At 33.0% G+C, this 14579-nt stretch overlaps 1 protein-coding gene across 2 annotated transcripts; it reads right to left on the reverse strand.

Moving 5' to 3' along the window:
- Positions 1-2069: 2069 nt before the first annotated feature.
- Positions 2070-13052, reverse strand: LOC110632294 (brefeldin A-inhibited guanine nucleotide-exchange protein 1). 2 transcript variants are annotated; one of them, XM_021780457.2, is made up of 11 exons: positions 11856-13052; positions 10447-10764; positions 9668-10001; positions 9101-9523; positions 8258-8550; positions 7639-7912; positions 6872-7374; positions 6266-6587; positions 5694-6054; positions 4309-4991; positions 2070-2912 (listed from the first exon to the last, which is right to left on the reverse strand). In XM_021780457.2, the coding sequence occupies exons 1-11, from the start codon at positions 12944-12946 to the stop codon at positions 2304-2306; spliced, it is 5211 nt and encodes a 1736-aa protein (XP_021636149.2). In that variant the 5' UTR covers positions 12947-13052; the 3' UTR covers positions 2070-2303. The 2 variants fall into 2 exon arrangements, with proteins under 2 accessions (XP_021636149.2, XP_021636150.2); XM_021780458.2 differs by lacking the exon at positions 11856-13052 and having other exon boundaries at positions 9668-10011; positions 10447-10625.
- Between the last annotated feature and the right edge of the window lie 1527 nt (positions 13053-14579).

A 14579-nucleotide genomic window follows, 5' to 3' on the forward strand; every position in this document is an offset into this window, starting at 1 on the left:
AAAGTTTCACACTTTTGATTATATGTCAACTTTGATCTTATTTTCCCCTAAAAAAAATTTCATCCAAACCATAACTAATAAAGGAATTTTTTTTGTTTTTTTTTTTTTTTAAAAAAAAAAGAGGAGATTCCAAATTTAAATCCTTCATTTAATTAAAAACTAAAAAGAAAAGAAATTACGTGGTTATGAAATAGATAAAGGCATTATATTTAATATATATATATATATATATATATTTATTTATTTAAAATATAATTCAGTGATATGAAATTATGAATGTTGCCTTATAATACAAAAATAATAATTAAAAATTTTGAATTTAAAATATTAAAATTAATAAATAATGACATCTCTTTTCCTTGAAGTATATTAAAAAAGAGGCTCATAGTAATATAATAAAAATATTCAGTTATCATTTGACCACTTGCACTGTGTTTTGGTAATTTTTTAAAGGGAAAGGAAAATAAAGGGCTAAAAGTAAAGAATATATATATATATATATTAATTTGGATAGATAGAAAATAAAAAAGTAAAAAGAAAATATATTTATTTTTATATTTTTTTGGGAAGAGAGGGAGTAAAAAGAAAATAGTTATATTTTTATGAATTTATCATTATAATTTTAATTTTTTTATTATTCATATATATATATATATATATATATATATATATATATATATATAATTTTAAAATAAAAGTATACTTTTCATATATTTCTTTTTTTTTCCTTATTAAATTAGAGAGAAAATATCTAATAAAAAATAAAATTATTCTCCCCTCCTCCTTCATTATTTTTATAATATATTTTTTAAAAATACAGAAAAATGAAAATCTCTTATTTTCTACAATTTTTTTTTTTTATTCGTGCTTTCCCTACATCCAAACAAAGGGTCGAAGGAGTGGGTCAACGGAAGAATACGCATTCAAACCAAAAAGGATGAAGAATTATACAGCCGAGTGAGAAGGTACACGGAACGGGGTGTCCACCATCCACCATATAATGCTAATGTATCCATCACTTTGACTTCGCCACTTACCCATTTTTGTACTTTCAATTTACCAAAAAACGAAAAAAGAATTGACAGAAAAATTAGTAAAATTATTATAAGTCTCTTTATTTTTTTCCCCAATTTTCTGGAATATAAATAAATTACATTAATTTACTATATATAGAATGTCTTTTAACTAAAATTCATGAATTTTAAGAAGTAAAATAGAACTCCAAAAGGGTTAGTCAATATAACTCTTTTGCAAAAAATAAATTAAACAAAATATGAACGAGTAAAACAACAATGTTTGGTATAAGTAAATTAATTAAAAAAAAAGGATAAAAGCGAGCAAATGCTAATTCAACGGTCATCGAAGTTGTCTAAATAGATAAGAAATGTTAAATATTAGAGATTAAAGACTTCCAACTCTATGGATTTCACTAAAATTGTCGTTTCTTGTGGATGTGGGATATCCTATGTGTTTGCATTGAAGGTAGGGCTCATTTGGGTGAGTACACAGTAGTAGTCTCAAAACGGTTAAAGGAAACAACTAAAAACAAATCCAGGTACAGGATTTGCAATAATTACTTCATTTTGTCTAAAACAAAGAGCTCCTGTTTTGGACCTTGCATTCTTGCTTGACCATTCGTCGAAGAATAGAGCTAATCACCCAAACCCAGTAGAAATTTCAAATTTTGGCTTCAACAATGATTATTATAATACATAAACATTATTCAATTCTAAAAAATATGCAAAAAATGAAATAAAAAGCAATTAAAAGTTGGCCCACTCCAAACACCTGAATTATGTATTGAAATCAAGCCAATTTCCAGGAGGAAAAAAAAAGAACGTCCAAAACAGTATCCCATTTATTTTGGTCATATCCAACATTATACCTTTCAACACATCATTGATGCTGAGATTTGGATTTGGAGAAACCCAAATATAGAATGACAACTCAATGCATTGTAATGCTCGAATCATGAGCATCTACTGCAAATCACAAGACCATGCTCATTCTTGCACAGACCCAAACACAGAGACAGATTTTGGCATCTTAAAACTATTAATCAACTATGGTTGAAGACAAGAACCAAAAAGTTTATCATTATTGCTATTCCGATCAATCTTATATCAATGGGATGCTTACAAGGACATTCTTTTACATAGCTGAAGAAGGTTTCCAGCCTCAGCATATAACAAAAACAATTGATTCAAGTAAAAAATATCAAGGCTCATACTCCAGATAATTAGAGAGATCCAAAAATGAGATTTGATGAGGATATCCTCTTGTGTCATACCAAAGTAATGATTTCATCCCATTAGTACTGGGCCTATACATGTTTGGAAAATGTTGCTTAGAATGTGCTGTACTTCTCCTGAACTATGCTCACTCCGCACAAGATCTACTAACAAAGGAAAGAATCGAGAAACGTACCTCCTAAAGGACTCCCTTTCTAAATTACTCAGTATGTGCAAAGCTGACAGAAGCAAAGTAGTTCTTGCTGCCAATTCTTCCTTTTTGGCTGATCCCAATGGAAGAATCCAGTGTACAACTAGCTTATTATCGGTGTTCTGATGTGTAGATTGAGATGCAGTACAGTTCAGATATATCTGCAATATTTTTTCACATACTTCCACAAGTTTCAATTCTACATTCATCTCCTTAGACATGGATGGATTATCCACTAGCAAATCATGAAGGAAGTTCAGGTAATTTTGGTATGACTCATTTTCAAAATGAACCATGGGAGGATCAGAGAGCTCCAGTATAGAGCAAGCTTTCTCCAGTTTCTTCAGCAGAATAATCGGAGAGTTCAGTTGGTGGGAATGTGATGCAATGGATGAGAATATATCAAGAAGAATTCCAACATTGGCTGCTGATAAGAATCGTAGGCGTGCCTTGCACAAATCATTTACAACCTGAGATTCAGCACATGCATTGAAATCTTGATATGAAGGAAAAGTAACAAAAATTTCATGCACAACCCGACAACAATGATGTGTTTCCATGGTAATTTCGTGTTGAAAGCTTTTCAATTTCATTTTTCTTGTAGTCAATTCAACTGAGTTAATCTTTGATTATATCACCACTTATGTACAGGTAAGTTTCCCCTTGGCGATGAAATAAATGTATAAATCCTGGGGTAAATTTATGCAATGAAAATAACATTGTTAAAATTGCAATCCATTGCATATGATAGCAACAAACCTCTTCTCTTTGAATAATTCAAATTAACACATTTACAAAATCACAGGCAGCAGGATCAAACTAAAACTCATAGTGAGAATGATAGTACAGGTAAAATTGCTGAGTGCTATCCATTTGTGTTTTTAGTAATTTCAATAATCAATGGTTTAGACTTGCATTTCATTTCAGTCAATGAAGCCTGAAACAAAAACTTATGAGAAAACATGCCAATACCCTTAGATTATATTGGTTGGATGCAACTGTATTTGTAATATAATAATGATTACACTACTATTCTGATTAGGGTTAACATGCAGTTGCCAAATCAACTAATAAATTATACAGAAGAACCATTTAGTTAAAATAGGATATATATATATTTAAGTTAAGGTTACACACTCCCCAAATTTTTGGGATAAAGGCTTAGTTGAGTTGAGTTTGAGTTGAGTTAAGGTTACACACTCACATTTCTCTGCTTGTTTTAACTTCGTCTCAATTTAGATTTTTTTTAGGGCGTCAATCTAGTTCTTGTGATTCGCATATGTTACCTAGTACCATTCCTGGCTAATACCCATTAAAATAATATTCCTATGGTGCCTGTGTGGTTTTTATCCATGTGACACCTACAAATTACAATGAAGGCCAACTATGCCTTGCATTAATGCAAATTAACACTTATTTTTTCTTCTCAAATAAAATTTTATGATAAAAGAATATATATAAATGTTTTTCTCCTAGGCATATAAAAATACTATTAATGAACATTTATTGTCATATAATAAAATTGTTTTGCACCATATGAATTCTATGCAAACATAATTTTGGTGATATTAGTTAAAATTGTAACTAAGTGATGACAAATAAAAACCACAATGAAAAGAAAAGGAAAAAAAAGAAAAAAGTCCCCCAAAGTCAACAATGTCTAAACCACATTGTATGTTTTTGAACTATTACCCTTATTTAATTATCACAATAATGCCCATTCATTTTTGCACTCCCCTAGCAACACTATCATACTTGAATTCTCAATGCCACAGAGGAGATATTTGTGTGTGTGTGTGTGTGTGTGTGTGTGTGTGTGTGTGTGTGTGTGTGTGAGAGAGAGAGAGAGAGAGAGAGAGAGAGAACCTGAATGATTAGTAGTTGCACAGCAATGTGGCTCTTTACTCTTGAAACCACATAAGCTGCGGTATGGAGATTGGCATCCTCAAGATCCTTGTAGGTGAAGCCATGATCAGAAGAGATATCAACATCAGCATAAGATTCAGAGCTGTTAGGCATCTCAATATCATCCATGCTTCTTAAAACCTTTACAAAACCAGGCAACGTCGATGTAGCAGCTTCCTTCAGAGCTAAAAAGATCTCTCTCCATTCAGCCTCAGAAAGTCTACTGCCCAGTTGACCTGCTAACCGCAATAAGGCCGCAACCCCAGTGCTAGCAGGCCCTTGAATGGGACTTCTAATGAATCCAGTCAGTACTGATACCAGACTTGATAGTTGAGACCTTACTATATTGAAAAAGCTAAAAAATAAATCTACTAGACACTGAGCTGCCACTGCAGAAGTGTCAGGATCCCATGCACTTCCTTCATGATGTGGAGATGGTGAAGTTGGTGAATGCTGACCATCTTCAATAAAATTATCTTTCTTGTCACGTACATTACTGAATATGGGTAAAATAACACAGTTGAAAACATCAATCCAAAAAGATCGTGAGAAAAGATGACCATGATCATTGAGAATGTTAAATAGCACTTCCAAAGCACTCTTTCGAATGGCTGATCTGGGATCAGATGTTAGTCTTGATAGTCCTGAAACAATAGCACAAAGATATTTAAATTCAGAAAAATAAACAGGAGTCAAGGCAGTATACACTACAAAGACGTATTGACATTCACACCATAAAAAAAAGGCTGTTCTGCCCTCCTTTGCTTCATAATTACAATGAAAGATAGGGCTATTCACCAAATGTAACAACACATAAAGCAACATTACAAGGAAGTGTAATGAAGGATACATTGAGAAATCTACCCATCAATGCTTTACTGATGGGCAAATATCAATTAAATGATGAGTTTATGTGTTCAGATTTAAAGAAGGGAGTCTAAAGTGTGGAAGTTCAACTAGGGCTTACTAGAGCGAGAACAAGAATCTGGCGAGCTGCTTGAGTGCTGTCAAAAGTACCTTAGTTCTATTCCTATAGCAACACAGATGGAAAAGGGAGACAAGACTACAAGACATAAAATCAAAGGCCGCAAACATTAATAAATTGAATCTCCAAAATGAATTGTATCCAATGGCAGGCACTGATAAAGGCTAGGCATTTTTGGCATGGGGCTTGCGAGCAGTTATACAATGAAAAGAAATAGAGCATAACAAAATTTTCAAAGAATTTCAGTGCACAAAAAAGTATGAATGGTATCATAAAATGAATCCAGTTGCATTTCTATTAGCAACAAAGCTACATAACAATTATAGCATTCATTGAGAATCTTGCCTAAAAAGTAGATTACCTGTGAGTAATGGAATCCAAAAAGATGCATGATCATCTTTTTCAATGAAGGCCTGCATATCTGAAGCAACCTCATTTACCATCGGAGTGGATGAATCATCTGCCCTGCTATTTTCATTCCCGACAAGTCCACCATCTGCAAGTTTGACAGCACAAAACCGAAGAAACGCAATTGCATTGAGGCTTACATCACTATTAAATCTGCTATTTGTGAAGGTTGTAAGGCATCTAACACAATCTGTGAAAGTTGTTGTCTCTGTCTCAGTTATGTAAGGAAAATATTCCCGCACTATTTTTTCCATGGTCTCAAATGCCAACAAGACAATATTCTTACGCTCATCAGCTGCAGCAGCTGTAAAAACCTGAGCAAAGAATAGTATGGAATCATTTGAATAAAAAAAAAAAAAAAAAAAAAAGCTATTTTAAAGACTTATTTTTGGCAAAAGAATAAAAATTTAACAAGAGACAAGCAACATGAAATTCAATTTTGAGGACCACATCCATGGCTACATCTGCAAAATTCAATTAAAGCGAGATGTGCAACATGAAATCCAATAATGAACTAGAACATACCATAAAAACACTTTTCCAGCCAGATTTTACATTATTAACGCGACTAAGTACCATCTGAGAAACACAGCGAACAATTAGTTCCCTAATTTCAGTAGAGCTGCTCTTCTGCATGACAATCACAAATGGCCTCAAAAATTCATTCTGGAAGTTGTAATTTGCCAGCTCCTCACGCTCTAAGAATCTCATAGCAAGTTGCCGCAGTGAATCCATAACAAAAATTGCAACAGAGAGATTTTCTGACAGGCCAACTGATACAAAAAAATCGGACAAAACATTCCATATTCGGGACCAAACTAGTCTTATGCGATTCATATTGTAATGCCTGTCAAGAAAACAATTCGGGTATTATTAAAGACTCCTATTTCTCATCATTTGCATGACTGAGACTAAAATATTTTCAGCAAAAATTCAGATAAGAGATCCAGCCTCACATTTCCCTTAGACATAATTTGAAGAAAGGAAAGGAAAATAAAAATCCTCATGGAACTACTTAAACAAATCAATAGATTTGAGAAAGAAAAATAGTCTTTGAACACTAAATCCACTTCAAAAGCTCTTTATTTTAGCATCATACTCATATGACAGTAGCAATTTTTATGATCTTACGTAATTTCAACAAGTTTTGTGAGACTAAATACACGAGGATCTGTTGGGGACTGCAACTCTGCCATTGAAACTTTGCAAAGAGCTTTCACAAAAGCTACTATTGCTTCACTGTTCAACCTCTGGCTATTAGCAAATACATGGTTCAACTCAAAATTCCCTATCTGGTCAAGCAAATTCAAATTCAAGATGAATTGATTGATCTGCTCTGCTGTTACTGGTCCTGGAGAATTCACTCCAACTGTAGTGCTGTCATATGAACCACCTCTAACAACAGCCATTACAGCTGGATTCTGGAGAGTTCCCTTTTTCTTTAGAGATGGATAACCCATTGACTTCAATACCTTTTCACCTGCTTCAACATTGGATGCAGTCAAGAAAGATGCATCAGGAGGAGCACCCTCTCCCAGCAGCTGCAGATGCTCAATTCGGGATAGGCATGTTAAAATATGCTCCCAAGCCTCCTTAAGATAATTACCATCTTCAATTGCAATTGATATTATTGCCTGCACAAAGTCAAATATTTTGCATAAAAATGATAAAAACAGAAATAAAACAGCAGAGATACTAACTCTAGACTTATGGCACATGCATTAAACTCAACTCAGAATAATGCACAGTCACTGTTATACAATTAAAGTTAACCAACTAATAAAAATATTAAAGTGTCAATGCTTGTCCAGTTACTCCTAATCAAGAAGGCAAAAGGATATATTTTCTTTCTTTCTTTTCCCCTTCTCATAATAATGGTATACTAAACGAATGCCTACCTTCACCACATCAACATTTTTTTGCTTCATATCCGCAGCATTATGGAGATATGTAAACTTGGCCATAGATGTTACAAAAGCATCTCTCTGGGTTTGCATTCCCATTACTGCAGTAACATGCACTGCATATCGAAAACCCTGTAAGCACTGAGATGTAGCAAGTTTATCATCACTCTGGTCAAGTGTCATACTAAACGCTGCCAGCATAGGACCCCAGCAGACCTCAACCATGAACCTCAAGATTGCTGCATTTGTTACAGTATGAAACACAGACCTGCAACACCAGAATTTAATTATTATTTCAGCAGCAACATGGGAGACAATGATGAAACCAAAACAAAGGAACTATCATATAAAGGGTAATAAGGCTGGGAAAGAATTAGTCATTCTCAATCTGTCCTTTTTTCAGATTCAACATCATTGGACAGATACGATATTAAAAGAATATACCAAAGAGACTCATAGAATTTTCCAATGATTAAAATTGCCACATTCTTTATCTAAATCTCAGCCTTAAAAAAGAGAAGGGAAAAAAGAAAAACATATTCAATTCAAACAAAACAAGTGCCATAAAACTATGAAAATAGTCGACCATGAAATGCATTGCAAAATAGCTTACTCTGATTTCCCTGACTTTGCCTTGAACTGTTCTTGGATGTGCCTTATGAGATGTCCATTTGCTCCTAATGGCTTTTCTTCCGTTTGCTTCCAAGTGACTAAATTGAGTATACCATCCAAACCCAATAGCTTATTTAAGCTATTTGCCTGTTTGCTTTGTGCAGCAGAAGAATCAGCATTCATTTTAATTTCATTTTTCACAATTTGATCATAGAGGGTACCCAGATATTCTTCAGGTAAATCCTGGCCATCATTTATTCCACGGTTGTTTCTGATGAAATCAGCTTTAGTCATCTAAAATGCACCCAATGCAGAACACTTAGAATTAAAAAAGACCAAAGTAAAAACCGCAATTATCTATACATAGATAAACCATAGCATAGCCCTATTTATGGATTAGGTGGATAAGAAAACTGTACCACATTTATAGACACATTCTGAATTTCATTTCATGTTCTTTATACTTGTTCAACTGCACCTTTCAAAAATTTTTCCAATAACACTAGAAATTGAGAGCAAACACAATTTAATGAGATTTTACCACCAAATATCTATGAAGTCAATAATGTCATTGACAGGAATTGAAACATCAATTTGATTAAATCATCACAAAAAGATCATAAAAACTAGGCCTATAAACAAATATTCCTTATTGTAAATAACCCATATCTCTAGATCAATAAGGAAATCAACAATTCTTTTTTCCAGAAAGTCGGCAACAACTATCAAAGGCAAGCATATTTCTCATCAAGGGAGGAAAAAAGAGAAAAATAAGGAGAAGGCAAAGCTCACTAGTCATGATTGCTGGGCCAATGATAAATGGCAAGAGGTTCTGCAAGCAAACCTTATCTTTCACCATGCTGTTATGAGCGTCCGTGTTGAGCATTATCACAGAGTAAGCAAGAACATAGGCTGTATCTGCACTAGTAAATGAATTTGGATTGCATTTACAATAGCGCTCTGCAAACTTTTCCATTATGCGGTCAATCTTCTGTGCCTCTCCAGGTAACCTAAAGCCCCGCAAGAAAAACCTTATTCCTTCACCAAAATCCATCGCTTTAAAATTAAAGGAATCTATATAAGCATGCATAACTCTCAGACAAAACTCATCTCTTTCGCCCAAGTAGTCACCAATCAAGGTTTCATTTAGGCCAGTGGTGTTTTTCAGGAAGGCAGCAACTTCTTCTGGAGAACCACCAATTTTTTTGGTGTTTATCAGAAACTCAACGCCCTTGGAAGGTTTCCTATTGAATAGGGAGATACCTTTCTGCATTTAGCCCATAGACTTGTTACTAAGAGTTGAAACAGGCCTCATTTTAAGTAAAATGGAGCAAACACTATATGTAAACAGATCAGCACCCTGTGTTTATCATAAATGGACAATCATCATGGAAGTCAAGCAATACTCAACCTGGAGTTCGATTTTATAAGCCCGACGCTGTTCAAGGCCGGCAGCATCTGACATTTCAGAGTTCACTTCTGCATGTAAATCATAATCAGGGCTACTTGCATCTTCCCCACTTGGATTTGAATTATTCTCCTTTGAAGCATCACTCTCCAGGCTCTTAGGCACATTGGACTCTCCTATTCTCAATTGTTGATCCATCCAAGCACCCATCGATTTGATGATGCCAACCAAACACTTCACAGACTCATGCCGAAAAGTAATATCCTGTGCTGAAGATAAAGTTGTGGTTGAACCAGGAGGTGGTCCTAGAGCAGTTTTCAAAAGACCATTGACAATCCTGCAAATATCTGATGGAATTATAAGGGTTTTAATACATTTTTTTAACACAATACCACAAAGATTTGATATGAGTCATATGACAAGACAAAAGAAATAATCAACACCATTAAATAGAGTGCATCAACAAAAATATATAGAATCCACCAAATTAGCATGTTCCAAGGTTTAGGCCAATGGTGAATCCAGAAATATTTGCCAGTGCGGGTAATATATATATATATATATATATATATATATAGACACACACACACACACACACACATAATATCAATTACTTTGGAGTAAATTTAAAAATTCAGTGGGGATAAATCTAAAATTAGTGGGATAAAATATTATTAAAGTGAAATATCAAAAAGAATGGGTGGAGTCAGTAGGAGCAAGATTAATTTGGGAGCAAGTTTAAAAATTCAATAGGAATGAGTAACAACAAACGTGAACAATACCTTTCACATATGTTTGGAGCATCCACATCACAGTCATAGTTCACAAAAACATCAACTATAATCTGCGAATCCTGAGCAATCTTCTCCAAAAAATTCAGGACAATCATTTTCTGTAAAAAACTAGGTTGGTTAACATTCTCAAGCACCCTGAGGATGAGCATCGGAAAGAATATTCCAATTTCCGCCTTCAATCCTGATCTGAATTTTGATAACAAGATCATAAAGATAGAACACTGAAGGTGAAAAATAGCCATGACTGACAATGCACTGTTCTTTAACAATGACAAGCAAAGGTATTGTTTAACAGCATTGAGAAACCTGTAACAAGTAGAACAAAATTTTACATTCTAAAGTTGTCACCAAAAAAAATTAATAAATATAAAAATTGCAGACAAAAAGAATTTAGCACAATTAATCACTCATCATGACTGGATACCACAAGAAAAATAATGGAAAATGGCTATATAAAATTTCCTAAGCAATTAAGAAATACCAAGACATCTTTTTGGGCAGCACATTTGCCACAGCCTATTAAGTACTAAATGAATTAAAATTCCCTTATTAAAATTATTCTGTGACCTTCCCTTTCTCAAGCACACTTCCTATGCCAATATATGCATCGTAGTCTGTGTAAAACTGAAAAATCTCTTTCTAAATTGAAGAAAAAGACCTTTGGCAGAGAATAAAGGCTACTTTCCCATAACCAAGCTTTTAGATAAGCAAGACCATGATTTGAGCTGCTGATTACCATTCAAAATTCATCATGTTCTCTCTCTCTCCTTTTTTTTGGGTCAAATTCATAACTTTTACAGTTCAAACTAACTTATCATCTCTCTCTCTCCTCCCGTGTGGGCGCGCGTGTTATATCTTTGTATTTATCAATTAAAAAGGGCAAAATGCTCAATTTAGCCCCTATGCTTACTGGGAAGTTCAATTTAGCACATTTTCAACTTTTTGTTTAATTTAGCCCAAAAGTTTCAATTTAAGATCAATTTAGCCCAAAACTTAAAATTTATGAGCTGAATTTCTTAATTTTTTGATTTAAATAAAAAATTAAAAAGTTCAGTTTTTTAATTTTGGGACCAAATTTTTTTTATTTCTTGATTTAAGCCCAAAAATTAAGAAGCTCAATCTCTTTATTTTCTTTATTTTTGGGCTAAATTAAATTTAAATTGAAACTTCTGAGTCAAATTGTATAAAAAGTTAAAATGGGCTAAATTGAACTCTCCCAATAATTACAGGGCAGAATTGGGCTTTAATCCAATTAAAAACTGATTGCCTTTATAGTTAACAGCATCATTGATAATATAAAAATAATAATGTCAGCAATATCAAGTTCAACAGGTCTAGAAACAAACAAGAGATGATAGAAACATAGCAGCTGGAGTTCAAAATTCAAAATGACTTGCCTTTCATTGTTGCGCCAAATCAGACCACCATTGCCCATGGCAACCTTGAGCAGCTCCAGCGACAATATCTTACCTCTCAGAAGAATATGATCATCCGGGTTTTCGTGAGATGAGAATTTCATGGACAGCTTGCACAGATTCCTAAAAAGAAGAAAACCATCGTCCCTAATCTTACTCCCCCTGGTACCAGCACCAACTGATTCAGCTCCATCATTTGCTTCTCTATCACCCAATTCTTCTTTATCATTCCCATTTGTGACCTTGGCAGCACCAACAGGCAGGGGACCGTCATCACTACCATTCTGCACTATTGTAGACGGACTATGCAACAACAGTTTGGCATCTGGAATCCCCTCACTAGCTCCCATAACCTCATTAACAAAATTCTGGCAGAAATATATGGAGCTGCCTTCATTCAAACTCTTATCAGTAAATTCCAACAATTCACTAACTGAAACAGTTTTAATACTAACATCCAAGGAATCCTCCTCAACCCGTGTAAAAACAATAAGCATAATCTGGGCAAGGACAGATTTTGCACAGATCTGATTGGTCCCAGTCAAGCCACCAAGATACACATTGTAACAACTCCTAACAAGATTCAACAAACACTCACCGCGAATCAAAACGCAGGGAGATCTCACAGCAGCAAGCAAAACTCGAAGCACTGCAAGCTCGACAGCTTCCTCTCCAATGCCGCATACCTTGCAGACACTCTCGATCATCCTAGAAACGACAGTATTGACAGAGGAATTGGTATCGATCTCGCCACGGAGGAGGCCTAGAGAGAAGAGCTTGAAGGCGCATTCGAGGGCAGGCTCAACGACCTTAGCGTAGGCGGAATCCAAGGCGAGAATTAAGGGCTGAAGAAGGAATTCAGCGTCGGAGGGAGAGATACCGAGGAGAGGAGAGTGCGAATTAAGATTGGAAGAGGAATCAGAAATGGTATCGAGCTTATCGAGAGCGGATTTGCAAGCGGACACGAGCAAGGAGTGCTTCCGCCAAGCAGCATTCTTGACAATTTTATCGAATGAAGGGCCGAGGACGCGGCCGCAGCGCGAAGAACCCCCCAGGGTTTGAGAAGCAGACATTGTAGTGTGTGAGAGTTGTGGAAATGGAAATGCGTAGATCTACATGCCCATGATCTCCTTCTGAAGAAAAGGAAAAGATGGCGGAGGAATGAAAAAGAAAAAGAAGAAGGAAGTGAGCGTTTAATTTTAATCGTTTTTTCAATATTTAATTAATTATAATAATTATGACTTCGTCATTAGTTGGGTATGCGTGCGCGAGAAGAGGGGTACTTTGATTCATGTGGGGATTTCCTATTTGTTGTTGTAGGTTTGTCACGTGACTTTTAAGAAAGTTTTTTTTTTTTTTTAAATAAGAAAGCTTTTCAAATGCTCGCTGCAGATATTGTTCTTTTATATTTATTATTTAATATAATTAACAAATAAAAATATTTTTTATTATAATATTTAATTCTATTTTATAATAATATAAAATATTATATTTATATTTTATAAATAAAATTATATTTATCAATAATTATTAAAATTATTTAATCAAATATTGAAATAAAATTTTAGTTTAGTTTAAAGAATGAAATAATATTTATTATTTACTTATTATAATATATTAGATAAAATATAATTTAATAATAAAAAATATTTAATTATACCATCTATTTATAGAAGATAGATAATAGTAATAATGGTTAAAAAAAATAATGAACCCATTTAAAAATAGGTGCCTAAAATTCTTCTTACAGTTTAATAAAAAAAATTATCATTATTATGATAATAGATTTAGTATATAAAATATTTTATAATTATATGCACAAATTATTTTCAAATATTTTTTATTATTAAAATATAAATTAGTATATTATAAATTATCTAAGGATTTAAAAGTAAAATAAATTTAATTATTTATTAAATATAAATCAAATTTATCTGTCTGATAGATTAATAATTTTAAATAAAATATTATATAAAAAGTTTATAGATAATTTTTTTAATATTTTTAGATAACAATAATAATAATTATAATATTATAAAAAAATAATAATTTCAATCAAAATCTTAAAATAGTATTCGAGTCAAAAGTCTCACGTTTAAAAATAACAAAAAATTTTAAGAATTTATAAGTGTGAAAGGCTAACTAACCTTTTAGCAATGGTTGATTCTAATTTGAGTAAGTTCATCTCGTTAACTCACTCATTTATTTCCGTTTGTTTAAATTAATTTAGTAGTATAGTATTAGGGTAATAGTTTATAGAAAAAATTAAAATACATGCAAATAATACTACTAAAATAAATCAATAGTTTATTATTATATGTAATACCTTTAATTTTTAAATTTATTATTTTATAGGTAATTATTAATATTTTATTTTATTTAAATTTTAAAAAATTATTTGAAATTTTTCTAATTTTTGAATTTTCCAAAAATATAAAATTTTAGTGATTTTAAAAATTAATTTAAAGATCACATAGCAAAACTAAAAATATATTTAGACTTTACGAATTTTTCTGAGTTTATAAAATTTTTTTTCGAAATTTTTAGACCTCGTTTTTTATTCCAAGGTAGAGCGAAAATTTAATTTCGGGTATTCTAAATCGAACCGATCGAATTAAATCGAATTGGACCGATCGAATCGAACCAATCCCTTCTTCCTTTTCTTCTCCTCTCTTCTCTCTTCCCCGATGCCTTTCTTCCTTCTCC

The sequence above is a fragment of the Hevea brasiliensis genome, chromosome 15 (assembly GCF_030052815.1).
Source record: "Hevea brasiliensis isolate MT/VB/25A 57/8 chromosome 15, ASM3005281v1, whole genome shotgun sequence".
Taxonomy (NCBI): domain Eukaryota; kingdom Viridiplantae; phylum Streptophyta; class Magnoliopsida; order Malpighiales; family Euphorbiaceae; genus Hevea; species Hevea brasiliensis.